Consider the following 17,259-nt stretch of genomic DNA (forward strand, 5'->3'; position numbering starts at 1 on the left):
AGAGTAAGAACGAGGCAGTCGGGAAGGAGAACCTGGATGAACCGGAAGCCGGTGTCTGCGTACCCTGGTCGGGAAGGAAGTAGGACTCCCATCGGAGGGGCGGACATGGCGGAATTGGCCGAAGCCGATGAGGCCGAACTGCAGCGTCTGGTGGCGGCGGAACAGCAGAAGGCGCAGTTCACTGCACAGGTGCCGAGATTTAGGACAAGGGAATAAAGGAGGGCTCCGGCGGAGGGTGAGGGGGAGGTGCAAATGCTACAGCGTCCGGGCTACCGGCCGAGAGACGGCCGCGTCCAAGCCGGGCAGAGGCAGGCGTCTAAAGGCCGAAGAAAGGGGCCCTCCGGAACGGGGGAGGGAGGAGGTGAGAGTCGTAGATCTTGAGGCGTACACTCCTCTCCCTGTAGGCGTTTTAGAGGTGGTCTAATCCAACCCAACCCTAGCCCCGCGGAGATGAGGCCGGAGAGGGGTAACGTCTTGCCCAAGGTCACACAAGTAATAAGTAGTAAAACTGTCATTTTCAGATTTGGAGTCGAAAGGGATGTCTTTCACAACCCCATGAAGGTCAGATATTTTAAGAGAGGAAAGAGTTCTCTGGTTTCTTGGAGAATCAATTAAGAAGAGCTCACGGAGCTGCCCCCACGGTGTGCTGGCTGCTGGCGGGGGTTGGGGGTCTCGGGGGTCCGGGGGGAGAAGAGTTAGCTCCTGCAGCCCACACCCAAAACCTTGGGGCCAAAGTGTAGAGCTGTGTGGTTTGTGGCGCAGACCTTAGGTATTGTGGGAGTTAGATAATAGCAGAGACAGGTAGTCCATCAATGACTATAACCAAGAAAGCTTTCGTGAGGCTGACACTTAAATTGGGACTTGAATGATTTGGATAAGGGAGCAGAAACAATGAAAATTGTCTGTCACAAGGATAGCGTAGGTATGTGGCATTAACATGCATAGCATCTGCCCTTTAATAAATGTTGGAAGTAGTGGACATGGGCTGGATAGGTGAGCCAGGGAATTTGGACTTAGGTTCACAGATTTAGAACTAGAAATGACCAGCACCTTCTTTTATGGACCAAAACTAAAGCCCAGAGAAGTTGTGACTGCCCAAGGTCACGTAATAGTAAGTGACAAAGCTTGGATTCAAAACTAAGTTTCCCAGATGCTGTATACCTACATCATGCTTCCAATGGGTAATTGCCCTTAGAGATACTTGAACAAAGGGTGAAGAGGGAAACAAGATCTTAGAATAATCTAGCAGCAGTGTAAAAAAGACATTGTGAGTAGGGAGACATAAACCTGTATTAGTAATTTAGGCTTCAAGTGACAAGGATCTAGGCAAGATAGGTGGCTGTGTAAATGCAGATATGAGTCTGAGATACTTTGAAGAACTGATAGGAAATACAGAAGGCAGAGGAAAGGGAAGTATCAAAGATGACAAAGTTCAGTCTGGTAAATGGGGGGCAAATGACAGGAAAAGGGAAAATCAGAGAGGAAAGAAAAGTATTACCTGCCCCTCTACCCCTCTCTATAATGACTATCTTCCTCCTTAGGTACACCACTTCATGGATTTGTGCTGGGATAAATGTGTTGAAAAACCCGGAAGCCGTTTAGATTCTCGAACTGAAAATTGCCTTACCAGTTGTGTGGACCGATTCATCGATACCACTCTTACCATCACAAGCCGATTTGCTCAGATTGTGCAGAAAGGGAGCCAGTAGGCTAACCTTCATCCCTGAGGGAAATGAGTGGAAGAACAAAAAGATCTGTAACTGGACAGTTTATATACCGTGGCTGAGGTCTTTGTGAAAGGGTGAAGAAACTATTACCAAATCAACTTTGGGCTGTGGCCAAACCTGTAGTATTTAAAAAATAATAAGAGATATTCCAAAAGTGAAATTTCTTTATTTGGAATTTTGGAATTCCAGATTGTATTACATCATTTATTTGATAAATATGACTCCCCCAACCCTGGTCTTTATTACTTTATTTAAAAAAAAAAACCTACCTCGGGGTTTAGAGATCCCTGACTGGTTGAAAATCCTAAAACACTTATCAAAGAAAAAATATGGGTTCCAATGCTGGTAGTGCAAATGGGAGACATTGGATTTAAAAGCCACCCTGAGCCTTTCACTCAGGAACTGGAAGAACTTTAGAAGCCAAATAAGGCTTAGAAAAGGAAAGTTTGGAGTTTAGAAGGCAGTAGAGAGCAGACAGCCCTTTTGCTCCCATATGCCCACATACAAGTAATTAGAGTAAACATCACCAAAAATAAAAACCTGGCTGCAGCGAAGACACATTGACTAGAAAAGGAGGCAGAGCTGCTAGTATGAGAAAAGGCTCTTGGCTCTTATGACAGTACATACTTCTAGAGACTCCCCTAACCTGTCAAGTGCCTAGAAAAAACTTGGTGCAAAAAACAATGTTGAAAAAAATGAAAAACAATCCAGTTAGGATCTTATTTCCTAGAGGACCACAGAAAATACTGTTTGCATTAAGTTAAGGGATTGTCATTTTAGAATCTCTCCTACCTCTAAAATCTCTACCAAATAACAGGCCTTCTCTTCAAAAAAATTCCTGATAAAAACTGCCATTTAGTGGTAGTTGGCTAAGAGTACATAAACTGGAGCCAGAAGAGTTAGTAAGTCATATAGATGTCCAAAAAAGGTAGCACCTACTGGTTAACCAGTGGATGGAGGCCTTTGCCCAAAGATGTATTTGAAGGTTAATTCTGTAGACTGTAGAATCCTATTTTGTACAGAGGCTTTTAGAAGTAATTCATAACTACAGAATCTTAGGTATTTATGTGTAAACCTAATTATATTCTATTGTTATAAGGTGTCTCCCATTACTTTGCCCTTTGTTGTCTATAATACTCCCAATGAGGTCAGTGTTATTCCCATTTTAGGGATGGGGAAAATGAGGCACAAGAGGTTAAATGACTTGTTTAGGACCTCACAAATATAGTCAATAATGGTAAAGCCAGGATTAGGCTTAGTTTTTAGTTCTCAGACCATCAAGTAACAGCTATGTAACTATATATAACACCGTAAGTCTGAAGTATTTGTTCTCTTCTAAGTGGGGCAAAGTTTAGTATATCCATTAAATCACAGAATTTTGGGGATTGAAAGTATATTCCACATTACCCCTGCTCCTAACCATACCCCCAAGGAAACCTTGGGACCCCATTTGAAATACCCCTAGGTCCCAATTGAACAAAATTAAATAACCCAACTTTCTTTGCTGGGGTGGGGGGATATTTTGAGTCGCATGAAGGCTGGGAAGAGGCAAATATGTCCCTGAGAGACCTACATTATTTTGGAGCTGACCTGACTTTCTAGTTAGAGGTGGAATCTGGAATTCATTTACAGACTTGGAGACAAAAACAAGGAAAGACAGACTATTTAAATGATATCTGTAACCAGTGTCCTGAATCCAGTTCAGGGTACACAATTGGACAGCATGGTCAGATCCTAATTTGACCCCAATTCCAACTAGGACCATCTTAAATAACCAAAAAATAATTTCACATACAATTAAACTCGGGCAAAATTTAGCAGTATGCTGCGAGACTTTTACTGCCTGATTCTGACTTAGGCTCAGGGGCTATAAAGAATGCAGGTTTATAGAACCTACCCAGTGGGGAAAACATACCAAGAAAGCCCCATTCCCATCTGGTAACAGCTGCCTGTAGTTTTTATTGCAAGGGAAAAAAGGCTTGTTCCTGTGCCCATTTCCTCAAGTACACTGGGCCAGCCAGAATAGGACTAAAAGTTCAATATTAAAATCAAACTGGGGTCTTGATATACATATCTAAAGATCAAAGGCACCAAGGCTGAGAATGAAGAGCCAGGTATGACACCTGCTGTAGGAAGGTCAGAGGAAGATGATCTGAAGTGATTAAATAATAAGGCCCCACAACGATTTCCTTGTTGAGTTCTTTGGGGTCATACCACCTGTACATGGGGCTAGTCAACAAAGGAAAGTCATCTCTCCACACTGTCCTCTTGGGCCTAATGCTTGTTTTCCCCAAACTGAGCACTTTAGTGGGAGTTCCCAGATTACTGGCTTCTGTTTCCTCTGATTTGGGGAATAGTGTGCATGAGACTGAGTGTGGCTAATTGCAAAAAATAATCTCTTCAAGAAACCTTCATTACAAAAACTAACAACAGTTTCCCCATTATCAATAAAAGGGGATCAAGTTTAACAGGCTCAAATAGGAGAAAATCCATCAGTTAGGATTTGGATGGCACAAGACAGCTCTCACCACTTGGGCCACTTACTCTAACAAGAAAGAGTCCCTGCCACACCCGTCGAGTCCAAGGGGTCACCTGGAAAACCTGGAGGGTGAAGCCTCCCTCCATTTAATCCTCGTCGGAGCTTTCATCCGTCTTTTCATCTGTAGCTACCTTCCAGTTCTTCCGCTTGCTGGTCCTCTCTTGTACCTCACTCTTCCTCTTCGTTGGGGTGATGTGACCTTTCTGATCCTTTTTCCTTTTGGTTTTCTTGGCATCTTTTTCCTCGCTTTCCTCAGAACTACTGGATGCTGAATCATCTGGGCGAGAAGAATCACTTTCTGACTCTGAGAAAGAAGCAGCTTTCTTGGGAGCCTTTTTCCTTGATTTTTTCTTTCGCTTATGTGATTGTTTGCCTTTCCGAGCACTGGAAACCTGAGTTTCTCCTGAGCATTCACTGGAGGAATCTGCAGCTCTAACTGTGGCTTCCTTCTTGCTTTTCTTTTGTTTTTTGTGTGACCGTTTTTTTTGCTTTTTTTTGTGGGATTTCTTTGACCTCTTACGTTTATGGGACTCAGGAGGAGACGACTTTTCCTGGGGAGGTGTGTTTCTTCCATTAATAGCCTCTTGCTGATCACTATGAATACAGCAAAGAAAGGATAAATGTCATAGAAACAGCATTTTATTTATGCTTTAGTATCCTGCATTTGGACTTGAGAAATAGCACTGGTTGATAACCTAAGGGAGGAGTTGAGCCTAAGGCTTAGCTTTCAATTACAACTTGCCAAAGGGTTGCTAAGTGACAGTGATATACTTTCCCTTTGAGGCCTTTAGTTTTATCACCTATAAAATAAGGGTAATAATAACTACCCTATTTCACTGGACTATTACAAGGAATAAGTCATCATAATTGCAGAGCCATTTGGAAACACCAAAAAGCAGCAGCCAGTAAAACACATTGCCTTCCTCCTACTGAAGTAGTCACCAGTGTTTCTGGTCACGTGGACAAAGGCAAATGATTTCACATACCCTTTATTCAAAAAACAAACCAACACATCTGTAGCAACACAATTTATAAGTCAAAACAGGCTGACTTGCTTTTCTTTTTTTTTCTTAGTAAACCTACAGACCTTACCTGTCTGTGTCAAATTCCTCAGGATATAGTTCTTTATATCCACTGTGACCCCATCTGTAAAATGATAGAGTGAAATCTGTTAGAGAAATGCACTAGATGTTCAGATATTAAATAACAAAAGAACATTGGGATTAAAAGGAAAAAAAACCAAAGTGTGACAGTGCAGATTCATGGAATCACAGACTACAGAGATGGAAGGAATTTAGGAGAGATAGTCAAACACCTGCATTTTACAAATGAAGATGTAAGAAGTCCAAAGTTGGGGAAGAACTTACACAGTCTTACAGCAAGTTAGTGGTAAAGCTGGGACTTAAACTTAGGTCTCCTAATTCCCAATCTAGTGAGCTTTCCACTATACCATGCCATGCTTATTAGTAAATTAGCTGCATTTTTTTTGAAGCACCAGGAGAAAACATTTACAGATGATGGGCTCTTTTGTCCCTCTGTTCATATAACAACATGCCAGTCCTCAAACCACAAGAACATTAAATGACTCTTTGATAGCACCAACTCAGGGACAGAACCTTGGAGCGATTCAGTAAGTTCATAAGACATAAAGGATGCTTTCAAAACTGGAACTCAGTCTGATGAAGTAAAAGTAACAACACCTTAGAAATCAAAACCCCTGCATTTGGGCCCCACATCTTGCATTTAATGGCTGTGTGATCTCTGACAAGTCACAAATCACCTCTATTGCCTGAAATTTCCTCATGTCTCAAATGAAATGAGTGACCCAGATGACCTCCTATGGATCTATGACAACTACACTGGCACAATGGAACTTTAAAAGCAAAATTATTGAGAGAGTGTTTTGGTCACAAACCTGTCTGGCATGCTGGCCTCATAATTATATAGCTTTCTGTTCCAGGATCGAGTCCTAAGCAAATCATCTTCAAATGTCCCGGGAATTTCTTGCTTTGTTCTCCAGTAGACCCGATGGCTTTCTTCATCGAAACCATCACTTCGCATTCGGCTAGGGTAGAAAGCAGGCCCACATTATATTTAGAAGTAATTTATATAGCTCCTTTAGGGGACAGGATACAGGATTTACAGAACAAGCAGAGAGAAGCCCTCACTGACCTAGTATTTATTGAGAATCATTTCTGTGAAAGGCATCATCTATTTCATCTCTCTGGGTTATTCTGCCACTGTGTACAGTGGAAATAATATATTATTTGTTCTACTCTATTCCAGTGCATAGTAGAGCCCAGGAACAAGAAATTAGGTCACTTCTGAACTATTGCCAGTTTCAACTAACCTTTGCTATCAACCAATCAGAATACAGACCTCTCACTAGTGATCCATATCAATATATAGAGTGTTCACATTTAAGAGACATAGTATATTATAAGGTTACTAGAAATGCCATTTTGAATTGAGTAATTAAGTAAAAAAAAGAAAAAAGGACAGTACTACTAAATATTTAACTAGTAGACTGCCAAATTAAAACAGAATCTCTTTTAATAAACAAGCCAAAGAAATTTGTTTTTTCATATTTATTAAAGCCTGATTCTAATGTGGACTCCCTGTACATAATTTTAATAAGTGGACAACTTATCTGTGGGCTCAAACACCATTCCTACATAGCCAAACAATTAAGGATTGGTGGACCCCCTATATTCACGCAACTCTACACAATCATACTCTAAGTGAATAAGGTTAAGATTATGTATGACTTTATGATTCAAGAATAGATGAAGCAGATGAAAGAAGAGGCCCATAAGAGACAATTACAAATTGTTAGTGATGAGCCAACTAAAAATACAAAGATAAAGATGAAGACTGCAGAACCCTAAGACCCTGCCCATGTTTATGGAGAAATTCTCAACTTTTCCAACATACAAGGATGTTAAAGATTCTGCAAGTAAATGAAGCCATAGTTACAAGTCACTAAATCTATGTATGTGTCTGGATTCATAATATACAGAACGCTCAATGACTAAAAAGAACTGCCTATGGAATTCTGCCTACTAGCCTGAGGAAACTAAGATGTTTTTAAACACAAGTGGGTGATTTTCAAAACCTTCTTGAGCATTATTTTAGTTCTCGAAGCTGTAAATCCACCTAGAACTCCTGGGTACTATTCTCCTTTGTGTCCCCCGATAAGCGTCTTCCATCTGTTTCTCCAGTTCTCTTATCTTCCACATATCTGTCTCCTCCTGAATCTGAAAATGATCCAGAAAAGCAGCAAATAAAAATGTTACTGACAGAAACGACACCGTAACACAGTGTTATAATAAGGGAACAGATACACCAAAAGAGAAGATCTATTATTTTCTCTTATGAAGACAAATGTTAGTGAAAATCACCACAATTACAGTGTATTACACTACAGTATATAGTTCTGGCTTACTTCCAGGGCAGCTGGTCAACTACAGACAGAGAAAGACGAAAGGCCTGGTGAGACCTTTTGACCCTGCAGTAGAATATGTACTGCCTGAGGCACAGAGGCGAGGTGACCTGCCAGGATCACATAACTAACAAGCTTCAGAGCTGGTGTCAGACACAGGATTTGAACACAGGGAGTTGTGGTTATAAGTCCTGCACTTGATCCCTGTGCTATACTGCTTCTAGAAATTAAAAATGGCTGCCGGAGACAGCCTCCCCCAAAAAACTGCAGGGAGAGAGAGAATGATGGAAGGGGCAAGTTCCCAAAGAGAGGGGGAAAGGGATAGGATCAAGGGTACCTATAAAGGTTCTGGCCTTGGTGAGAAGGAGCCTTTCTTCCTTCGAGATGAGAGTAAAGGAGGATGGGCTAATGGACCACACAGTAAAGTTCTGAGATGTGGAAAAGACAAAAGGAAATTTACAGTGAATGGCTTTAATTTTCTCAGTTAAGTAGGAGTTAAGGTCCTCTCTCCGTAGACAAAGGAAGGCAAGTGTAGGAAGGCTCTAAGATGACACAAGAGACAGAGAGTTAATCAGGGAAGAAGAAAAGTATCTTGACTCAGGATTAAGAACCCTGAAGAAATTATCAAACTTATATTTGTGTGACTTTGCCCAGCAGCATTCAGCAGAAGATGGAGACAACCCAGGCCTAGGGCTTGGCAAAATGGGAGTAGCAATCAGACAAAAAAGCAAAAGATGAAAGGGGAAAAGATAGTGTATAATTAACTACAGGTCAAGACCATGAGAGAAGAGTAATGGACCGGGAGACCAGGAAGGAATGAAAAGACTGGAGGTCATGGTGGTATCTCACAATAGATTTAGGAGGAATGAAACAGGGGGAGAATAAAAGAACATGTCGTTAGACTGCGATAGAACGTGAGAGCTCAGGATCGTTAATATTGTATGGATGACAACAAGAGCTTTAACCATTCTGAGGTGAAATAAAAATACAGGTCACAGGAACTGAGGAAACTGAAGAACTAAGAAGCCATGGTGTTTGAGGATATATTGATATATAAATATCTATATCTATATATATATAGTTAAGTCCTTGAGTATGACAGTAGGAGTTGAGGTAGAGAACTAGAATTTGAGCCAAATAATGAACTTATATTGAATGTAATGTATGATCATAGTAAAGAATGATGATAGATTTAGAGCTGGAAGGGACCTTAAAGGCCATTGAATCCAACTCCCTCATTTTACAGATGAGTAAACTGGGGCCCAGAGGTAAAGTGACTTGTCCAGGGTCACACATAGGTAGGCAGGTCTTCTTGACTCCAAATTCAGCATTCTTTCCATTGTACAGCACTGCCTCACATTGTCCTGTGTGTCATAACTAGATGGAGTGACAACTTAAGAAATGGGAAAGTAACTGGAGACCAGCAGATAACTGCAACAAAGATCTGAAATAGATCTTCAGAATTCAGGATCACAGCTTTAAAGCTGGAAGAGACCTTAATTAGGTCTCTATTAGAGATCACAGGATCATAAATTTAGGGTTAGTGTGAACCTCAGAGGCTGAACCTCACCCCATCATTTTACAAATGAGGAGCCTAAGAGCTAGAAGTGAAGTGATTGCCCAGGGTAAGATGGGAAATGTAGCAGAGTTAGGATTTGAATTCAGCTGACTACAAATCCAGTATTCTTTCCTTTGGACCTTGTTGCTGCCTCACATTATCTTGTAACTGGAGGGAGTGACCCTGAAAGGAGAAGAACCTACTGAATGATGATGACAGAAGCACAAAGTGGTCACAAAGAACAAGTAGTGCACCCACCCTCCTCATAGCCTGGTGTAGTGGGAGTCACAAGAGAAAGAGCATCAGTCCTGGAGGTTACCAGGGATGTAGTGTCTTCCAAAAGAAGTCCAGTTTCTCTGAGTACAAGAATATGGGAAGAGAGTGAAGAGAGAAGTCGGCTAATAATTGTACGGAAGAGAAAGGCAGAGAAGGATAGGAACTGGGGAAGGACCAGGCTGAGGTGGATAGTGATGAGATTGAAATGAAAGGGAGAAGACAAAGGGCTTTTCAACTTCACAGAAATTACAGCTATTAGGGAGTTTTGCTAGCCATAGGTTGGGGGAACACAAATGACTAGGGCTCTCTTCCACTATGGTCCTTTGATCATGGAAGATAACTACAGGCTTTATTCTCTCAAAAATCACAAAAGAAGCCAGTAAGGAGACTGGGTTGGTAAATACCTGGTGATGAGGTCCCAAGGGACCTGACTATGTAACCACAATCAGCACCAGTTTCTCTGCCTCATCCCAACATGTCAGGCAATGATGCACACCCAGAAGATATCCTGCATACAGAGCATGCACATGACTCCTGGTCAGGCCTGGTATCTAAAGTTTTGGTTCTGGATATGATTCTAATGACAAAGACCTGGAGTTCAAGCACTTGTTATACAGGGCTGAGGAGATGGTGCTCTCCACATCTGGTGGTGAAGAAAGAAATAGTAAGTCTTTGAGAAAGAGAGAGCCCTGGTGTCAGAGGCAACTTGCTTCTGTCTTCGCCGATACTATGCTCATGATAATGAAACCTTTGGTGATACGGCAGGGAGGAGGAGGTGCCGAAATAAATGCCTGAGTGTCATTGTTAAAGCAGTTTCTTAGGAGAGGAAGGCTCCAAATTCAGCCCCCAAGAGGATTAGGGCTGGCATGATGCCAGATTTACTCCTCTCAGGCTCTCATGCTAGTCACACAGTCATATTCCCTGCTGTTGCTTAAATACCTCTTTTAATAGCCTTTTAGATTATAAAACAATATATCGCAAATCTAAGAGTTCTACACTAAATCATAACACAAAGTCCTAAAGAAAGCCCTGTCAGGGACTGCAACACTGTCCTCCTACCTTATTGTGAGCATCTGTGTGCCGAATAACATTTCTCAGAAGGACTTTCCCCAGAGGGATCCGGGACATTCTTTAACCTGAAATGTATAGAAACACCATTATAAGAATAATATCTCCTGCAATACATTACATTTGTATGTTTTTCAAATGTATCACATTCATCATTTCACCTGAGTCTCACAACAACTCTCTGAGGTGGGCAAGTAACTCTCCCCTTCTGGGCCTCGGTTTCCTCCCTCATCATTTTTGAGGGAGTTGGATTAAGATTCAAATTAGGATCACAGAATTTAGAACTGAAACGAAACATATATATTGTCTAATCCAACCGCCTCATTTTATAGCTGAAGGAACTGATTTAACCTTTAAAGTTTTTAGTTCTGACAAACTGTGAGTCCATGAAATAAGGAACAGATATTCTATTCGACAATTCAAGAACCTGGATTCACACATTTAACTGTTTGCCCAAGGTAAATAAATCAGTGCCAAAGCCAAGACCAGAACCCACTCCTCCTTACTTGCCGTCTGGTCTTGCTGGGCACCAAATACTCTAATCAGTGGTCAATAGCAGCTGTAACATCTGACATCCCTTAAGCATATCAATCAGCCGGAGCTCACTGTTTTCCCTTCGGGAAAATTTCCATTGCCTATGGTATCCACAGAACCCAAGATACTAAAGGACAAGTTCAAAGTTTGCAAGGCTAGCAAGGGCTTGAGGCCATGGTTCCACAACCACACACCGCCCCTCCTCCCCTCCAACCCGCCAACCCGCCAACCCCGAAGAAATCACGCCTCTACTCGGAGGAGACGCAGAATCATGGTCCTACCAACTTTCCTAAACACGTGAAACGTGCCGAGGTCAGAGGCGGCAGCAAGACGAACTCAGGCGCTCCAATCCGGGGCCTGGTTCGAATCCCAACCCGGCCACTTACGACCCCACCCCGCCCGAACTTCAGACCTTAACCACTTCCCTCTTCTGGGCCTCAGTGAGTGCGTCTGCACAATGGGGTCAGGGCCAGACAGCCCCAGAGGCGCCCAGGGGTCGGCTGTCCACCCCAGCTGCCCGGATCCTGGCCCGACTCTCCAGACGCGTCTGGGGGCCCTACGGCTCCTCGCCCCTCCCTCGGCAGCCTTGGGGGCAGGGGGGGAAGGTCGTCGCCCACCCACGGGGTCCCTCCCCCACCGGAGCTCCGACTCCTTCCTTTCCCCCACACTCCGCCGAGGTCCGTAAGATGCTTTGAGATCCCTCCGTCGAAAAGCGGCTGGGACACCGCAGCTCAGTGGCCGGGATCGGGGCCCCGCGAGCCCCCGCCCACACGCGCCCCCATACCGTGAGTTCCGGCGTCCCGGGGCAGACAGGGGAGGGAAAAGCCTTGGGCCACCTTCCAGTCCTGGCCGGAAGTAGGAAGTGCTTCTCGAGTGTACCGAGAAATACTTCCCCCTCGGAAGCGCTATAACCCCCTCCCCTCCACCCCTCCCACGAGAGTTGCCGGGACTCTCCCGGGGCCAAGGGCGAGAAAATATCGTTCTAGGGGCATCGGTGTGATAGCGGCTACCCCAGAGAAGCAAGGCCAGGGCTGATCGGAGAAGCCTCCCATCTAGTAGGGGCCGAAGTTGGCCCCGGAACCGAGTGCGAGGAGCTCAGGGACGCTGGGAGGTCTCCGGGCCCAGTTAGGCGTCGCACCGCGGCAGGTTGCCCTGGTAACCGCGGCCTCGGGGGCACTAGCAGTAGGATGTCTGTTTCCCAAGGAGTTGGACGAGGTGGTGGGTCAGGAGCTCCAACCCCAAGTCTTGACAAGAAAGGGGAGGCAGAAATGAGGGAGCGTTGGGGGGGGTAAAGAAACTGAGGCAGGAGCTGGAGACAGCCCGGACTCCACTAGGACGGGAATAGAGGTGGTGGGGAGCGAATGTCCCCTCTGACCTTGGGCTTGGTGGGTGGGGGCCCTCAGGGTGAGGAGATCCCCGCATAGAGGGACCAGAAGAAGCGCTTAGGGCGGAGGCGGGGCGGAATAAAGAAAAGGTCGAGGGGCGTTACTGAGAATGCTGGTCGTGCCAAACGGTCAGTCCCTGCCCTACTCCTTCCCCAGACCGAGACAAGGAGGTGGTAGCAGGGACTTGCTGTTCCTTGGAATCAAATGACAGTAACAGATGGGACTAGGAGTAGGCAAGATAGGCGCTGTAGGGAGCATCGAGGGGACTGAGAAGGGGGAATTGCAAAGAACACTTTTTTAATATTCATTTTTACAAATGCACCTTTTTTTTTTAGCGCTAGGAAATTTCAGTCATCTCCGTATCAGGGAAATAAAATGTTACAATTAAAGGCCCCCAGCTTGTGGTGTATAGTAACACAAGGGGAGTGTGTTGTGCAGTCTTCAAATGGACAGGGGTACCATTTTAAAACCTTGCCGAGTCCATACAAATACTTTAGCATCTTCCAAGTAACCTTTCCTCAGGGAGGGTATGTCTTTTCCGCAGTTTGGTAGACCCACTCGCTTCCAGGTCATGGAATCATCACCAAAAGGTTTGCTTACCCAAGTGACTCAACTCTGGAACCTCCTAGACGATCTAGCTGAAAGTGACCCTGAAAGTTATGAGAAGTTCATTCAACAGCAGCTGAAGGAAGGAGAGAAATACTGTGCTGCCCCTGAGCCACAGCTCTGTTTGCAGACCAAGATCTTGGTTCGTAGAAAGTGGGGCTGAGGGTGGGGAGATTTCAGATGAAATGATTCTGTGGCTCAGGTCTTTATTTCTACCACAAAGTAGTATTTCAAGGGAACTATAGCTCCAGAATAAGAAACTAAATGTTCATGCCAAAGATGGTACTGATCAGGGGTTCCCAACTAATTGAATGGAAAAAAAGCAAGTTCATCCATGGGAATTTCTCCATATAGGTCCTTTTATCCAAGTCAAACTCCATTAAATATCTGGGAAAGAACCATAAGTAGGATTGGTTCCTACATATGGGGAAGAAACCAGATACTTTATTCTCATTTGGAACAAGACACACTGAACCACAGATTCCAGAATACTAGACTTGGAAGGGACATTAGAAATTATCTAATCTAACTTCTACCTTAAGTATGGACAAGTACTTGTACAATATCCAGTCTGTTTGAACATCTTCATTGGTCTAAAGTCTAAAAGTCAACCATATCCCTGACATCCCCATTTTACAGATAAGGAAAATGAAGCTCAGCGGGGGCTAGGTAACTTTCCCACATACAGCTCAGAAGAGTCAGAGGAAGGGTTTGAACCCAATCTCAATGAATTTAAGTCTTTCCACTATACCAACTTGCACAAAAGCTAGAATTCTCTTGCACTATGCCTGGTGTGATGGTATTATCCACTGGAGTTCTTCTACATTACTGTCTTCTGCTTTACATTCATAACCTGGCTCAGCTCTCCTCTGGCTATTGACTTTTCTTGTCTACACTCTGAAGTTCTCACCTGTTTCTGCACCCAGATTACAGAAATTCAAAGAAAAAGAAGGATACTCCTCAAAAAATAGAATAACCCTTTCTTCTAGAACTTTTTTTTTACCCAATCTTGGGGAAAGAGGGAAACTATTCTGATTTAGTTTAGAGATCCTTCACTCCATTATTTGTAGTACTTCCAACTTCAAGGGAAAAGTAAGGTTTCCTTGCTCAGTTGATCACATTCAAGTTTTTTAAGGGCTACTAAGCCAACTCAATTTGTTCTCTCTTCATTCTCATGAATTGTAGGGGCACATCATGCAAATCAACTACACAGAATCAGCCCCAAACACCACCAAGACAATATGAGGAACACTTAGGAGGTGCTTGATAAATGCTAGTTGACAGGAGCCTCTTCAGTAGTGTGCAAAATAATAATAAAGTAATAAGGAAATGTTTTGTTTCCTAGAAACCAGAAGAAAAAGTTTTATTTATCAACCTTTGTCAGTGGACAAGGATCCCAGCACCCCAATCAAAGGCAGAGCCTGTACCTTTGAGTGTTGGCAAGCCAGAAGATGTATCTGAGACATCAGGTATATAGAGTATCAAAGCTAGGCTTTTTATTATTTTCTTAGCAAGCAACTGACACTCAATAGATTTTAGCAGCTAAAGTGTATTTAAGGTAAAATTTTTGTACTTCTAATAAACATACTGGAGAGTTATCTCCAGTGTTAACTGAATATATGTAAGCTGTTAGTTTAATTTTCTTAAATACTGGGGCAGTTACTGTTCTGACAGTAAGAAGTTCTAGTGGGAATTTTTTTGTGCAGTAGTACTATGGTGGAAATTCTACTTTTGGGGTGCTGTAGCTTAATTCAGGCTATTGGGTTAACATTGTTACCTGACACTACCATTACAGAAATAACTCTTTGTTAATTCAACACTGTTTGAACTGCCTAGAATCATACACAGTTATCGATGTTGCCTACAACCCTGCTGTTCTCAAAGCAGCAAAAGATGATGAAATGGAAATTGATCAACTGATTCGCCTGACAATGAAATGCATTGAGGATCGATATCAATTTACTCTTTCCCATTCCTATCACATTACAAAAACCAGGAAGAAAGGAAGCCTCCAAAGGATGAAAAAGAATTTGATGGGAATCCAAACTAACTCAACAGATTTAAATGAGAAAATGAAGAAAGGTAAGGAAATTTTTAGTAAACACTAATGTATGCAAATTGACAAGTGAAAATTAGACTTAAATCTTATTTCTAAAACAAGAACAGATAGAAAAGATCAGGTTATTATAACCCAGAGATGTCTTAACTCAAGGCACACAAGTTGCAGGCAGCACTGCAAAACTCACAGCCAAAACCCCAACCAGATTAAACTGTAATTGGGAAATGTTGAACAAAACAAATAAAAATACAGCATAGATAATGTTGATATGCAGCCTATATGCAGTAGGTTTTTTTTTTACAGTACTTTATTGCATTTTAATTATTATAATCTGAAATATATCCCTTTTTTGCATCAAGAACTAACGCTTGAGCAGTTGAGAAACTGTAGTGTGAATAACCAAGATGACATTCCACAACTTTTACTGCCAAAGGACCATATTCCAAGCAAACAAGGGTGTTTGATTGAGGAAATTTCCAGTAGTGAGCTCCAAGTTGAGCTGAAGATTCCAAATTATAAGCTGACAGTTGTGAAGGATCAGAATGGAAGATCACTGAGAATTGAGATGAAAGTTGAACTTCCTGGTCTTAGCTCTGTCTGTGACTGTGACCTTAGTGTTTCTAAGGTAAGATGAAGAAATAACAATGTAAAACCAGGAATAGATTCTGTTTCTAGATTGCAAAAACAAATCTATTCAATTGATGCGATTCTCTCTTAGGATGACTTGGTGATTGAGGTCTCTGAGAAGTACCGATTACAGGTAGATCTTCCAGAAGCGGTTGACACTGAGACAACTACAGCAAAATTTATCACAGGGAAAGCTACATTAATCATCACCATGCCAGTCCTGCAGTGAAAGTGCAGCATGGGTGTTAAGCTTTTATTGTTCTACCACTGAGCTCCCATCAAGGCATTAAAGGCTTTTGTATCATAGGTAAGAAGGGGTGATATTAAATACTAATTTCAGATTTCATAAGTTTTTATAGCATTTGCATCTCTTCAGATTTTAACGTATTTCCTCTACTCTGTTGTCCCTTTCCCCACAAATGGCCTGGCCCTTGTTTTAGACAACTGAAACCTTAGATGCTATAGCATGTTTCCTTTGATACTGATAGCAATCACAAGTACAAATACTAGTTGGGAAAATAAAATGAGGGGCAGCTAGGTGATGCAATGGATAGAGCACCAGCCCTTAAATCAAGAGGACTTGAGTTCAAATCCGGCCTCAGACCAAACACTTGACACTAGCTGTGTGACCCTGGGCAAGTCACTTAACCCCAATTGCCTTAAAAAAAAAAAAAAAGGAAAACAAAACGAATGTTTTCAAGTTGCTTTTTTATTGTCTTAGTGGGAGATTTACTTTATAATCTTAGTGAAAGGTTTAGTGTTTTAAGGCGTAAGTTAAATTTACTGCATAAAGAAAATCACTGTACCTGAAAGCCAATTCATTTATAGGGTAGAATGGGGTAAGCACAGGGGGGAGAATAGTTCAGCCAGTGTAGTTGCACTAGAAGAGGGAAACAACTTGCCTCCAAGACAGTTTTGCCCTAACCTTTCAGTATGATCTGGGAGAAGGTGGACCCTGGTCAGTAGGATTATGGGTATGATCACATGATAGGGGACAGTTATTTTGGGTAATCTCTTTGAGGCCTGAAACCATGTCTTTATCTTCCCCTCTACGCCCAATATACTATCTTTTGCACAGTAGCATGTTTAATGAATTTAACATTAATTGCTCTTTATGGGCAGAACACTGTAACAAGATTAAATAACAGTCCCAACTCTCATTCTGGTAGGGGGAATAGAATATACACAAATGATCTTTTCTTTCAATGCTCAGCTCAGGTACCATCTTCTACTTGAAGTTTCCTGATCCCTCCAGCAGTGAGTACCCTCCCTCCAAAAAGGACCTTGTGTTGATTTTGGAATTTGTTCCCATGTACTTTATGTATGTGGATGTTGTTTTCCCTGACAAAATGGAATCTCCATTAGGGTAGGGATGATTTCATTTTTGCTTCTGTATCTACGCCTTGAATATTGACTTAGAACTAGAATATACAATCAC

General features: G+C 42.5%; 4 protein-coding genes across 11 annotated transcripts; 3 read left to right on the forward strand and 1 right to left on the reverse strand.

Moving 5' to 3' along the window:
- Positions 1-32: 32 nt before the first annotated feature.
- TIMM8B (translocase of inner mitochondrial membrane 8 homolog B) lies at positions 33-1,957 on the forward strand. Its single transcript, XM_027847304.1, has 2 exons — positions 33-189; positions 1,542-1,957. Exons 1-2 carry the CDS (start codon positions 37-39, stop codon positions 1,707-1,709), a joined length of 321 nt encoding a protein of 106 aa, XP_027703105.1. The 5' UTR covers positions 33-36; the 3' UTR covers positions 1,710-1,957.
- NKAPD1 (NKAP domain containing 1) lies at positions 1,874-11,994 on the reverse strand. Of its 6 annotated transcripts, none has more exons than XM_027847296.1 (6): positions 11,929-11,994; positions 10,602-10,678; positions 7,423-7,523; positions 6,182-6,331; positions 5,359-5,412; positions 1,874-4,860 (listed from the first exon to the last, which is right to left on the reverse strand). In XM_027847296.1, exons 2-6 carry the CDS (start codon positions 10,668-10,670, stop codon positions 4,353-4,355), a joined length of 882 nt encoding a protein of 293 aa, XP_027703097.1. In that variant the 5' UTR covers positions 10,671-10,678; positions 11,929-11,994; the 3' UTR covers positions 1,874-4,352. The 6 variants fall into 6 exon arrangements, with proteins under 6 accessions (XP_027703097.1, XP_027703098.1, XP_027703099.1 ...); XM_027847297.1 differs by lacking the exon at positions 11,929-11,994 and adding an exon at positions 11,782-11,915; XM_027847298.1 differs by lacking the exon at positions 11,929-11,994 and adding an exon at positions 11,557-11,717.
- On the forward strand, positions 11,319-12,179 carry LOC114032118 (basic salivary proline-rich protein 2-like). The gene is made up of 3 exons (XM_027847343.1): positions 11,319-11,541; positions 11,590-11,929; positions 11,963-12,179. The coding sequence occupies exons 1-3, from the start codon at positions 11,319-11,321 to the stop codon at positions 12,177-12,179; spliced, it is 780 nt and encodes a 259-aa protein (XP_027703144.1).
- Positions 12,180-12,296: 117 nt separating this feature from the next.
- Positions 12,297-16,133, forward strand: PIH1D2 (PIH1 domain containing 2). 3 transcript variants are annotated; one of them, XM_027847340.1, is made up of 6 exons: positions 12,297-12,362; positions 13,074-13,277; positions 14,481-14,604; positions 14,972-15,217; positions 15,554-15,819; positions 15,913-16,133. In XM_027847340.1, the coding sequence occupies exons 2-6, from the start codon at positions 13,101-13,103 to the stop codon at positions 16,048-16,050; spliced, it is 951 nt and encodes a 316-aa protein (XP_027703141.1). In that variant the 5' UTR covers positions 12,297-12,362; positions 13,074-13,100; the 3' UTR covers positions 16,051-16,133. The 3 variants fall into 3 exon arrangements, with proteins under 3 accessions (XP_027703141.1, XP_027703142.1, XP_027703140.1); XM_027847341.1 differs by having other exon boundaries at positions 12,304-12,366; XM_027847339.1 differs by lacking the exon at positions 12,297-12,362 and having other exon boundaries at positions 13,038-13,277.
- Positions 16,134-17,259: the final 1,126 nt, after the last annotated feature.

Source organism: Vombatus ursinus, unplaced genomic scaffold (genome assembly GCF_900497805.2).
Source record: "Vombatus ursinus unplaced genomic scaffold, bare-nosed wombat genome assembly UNPS02015398.1, whole genome shotgun sequence".
Taxonomy (NCBI): domain Eukaryota; kingdom Metazoa; phylum Chordata; class Mammalia; order Diprotodontia; family Vombatidae; genus Vombatus; species Vombatus ursinus.

Bases quoted from the DNA above. Each gene is read 5' to 3' on its own strand.
- TIMM8B (XM_027847304.1), top strand. From the start codon at position 37: ATGAACCGGAAGCCGGTGTCTGCGTACCCTGGTCGGGAAGGAAGTAGG. The intron at 190-1,541 runs GTGCCGAGATTT...CTTCCTCCTTAG, and splicing joins AGGCGCAGTTCACTGCACAG to GTACACCACTTCATGGATTT.
- NKAPD1 (XM_027847296.1), bottom strand. From the start codon at position 10,670: ATGTCCCGGATCCCTCTGGGGAAAGTCCTTCTGAGAAATGTTATTCGG. The intron at 7,524-10,601 runs GTAGGAGGACAG...GATCATTTTCAG, and splicing joins ACACAGATGCTCACAATAAG to ATTCAGGAGGAGACAGATAT. The intron at 5,413-6,181 runs GTTTGTGACCAA...ATCATTTTACAG, and splicing joins GAGGCCAGCATGCCAGACAG to ATGGGGTCACAGTGGATATA.
- LOC114032118 (XM_027847343.1), top strand. From the start codon at position 11,319: ATGGTTCCACAACCACACACCGCCCCTCCTCCCCTCCAACCCGCCAAC. The intron at 11,542-11,589 runs GCCCGAACTTCA...GGCCTCAGTGAG, and splicing joins GCCACTTACGACCCCACCCC to TGCGTCTGCACAATGGGGTC. The intron at 11,930-11,962 runs GTGAGTTCCGGC...CAGACAGGGGAG, and splicing joins CCCACACGCGCCCCCATACC to GGAAAAGCCTTGGGCCACCT.
- PIH1D2 (XM_027847339.1), top strand. From the start codon at position 13,059: ATGTCTTTTCCGCAGTTTGGTAGACCCACTCGCTTCCAGGTCATGGAA. The intron at 13,278-14,480 runs GTTCGTAGAAAG...TTTGTTTCCTAG, and splicing joins GTTTGCAGACCAAGATCTTG to AAACCAGAAGAAAAAGTTTT. The intron at 14,605-14,971 runs GTATATAGAGTA...TGAACTGCCTAG, and splicing joins AGATGTATCTGAGACATCAG to AATCATACACAGTTATCGAT.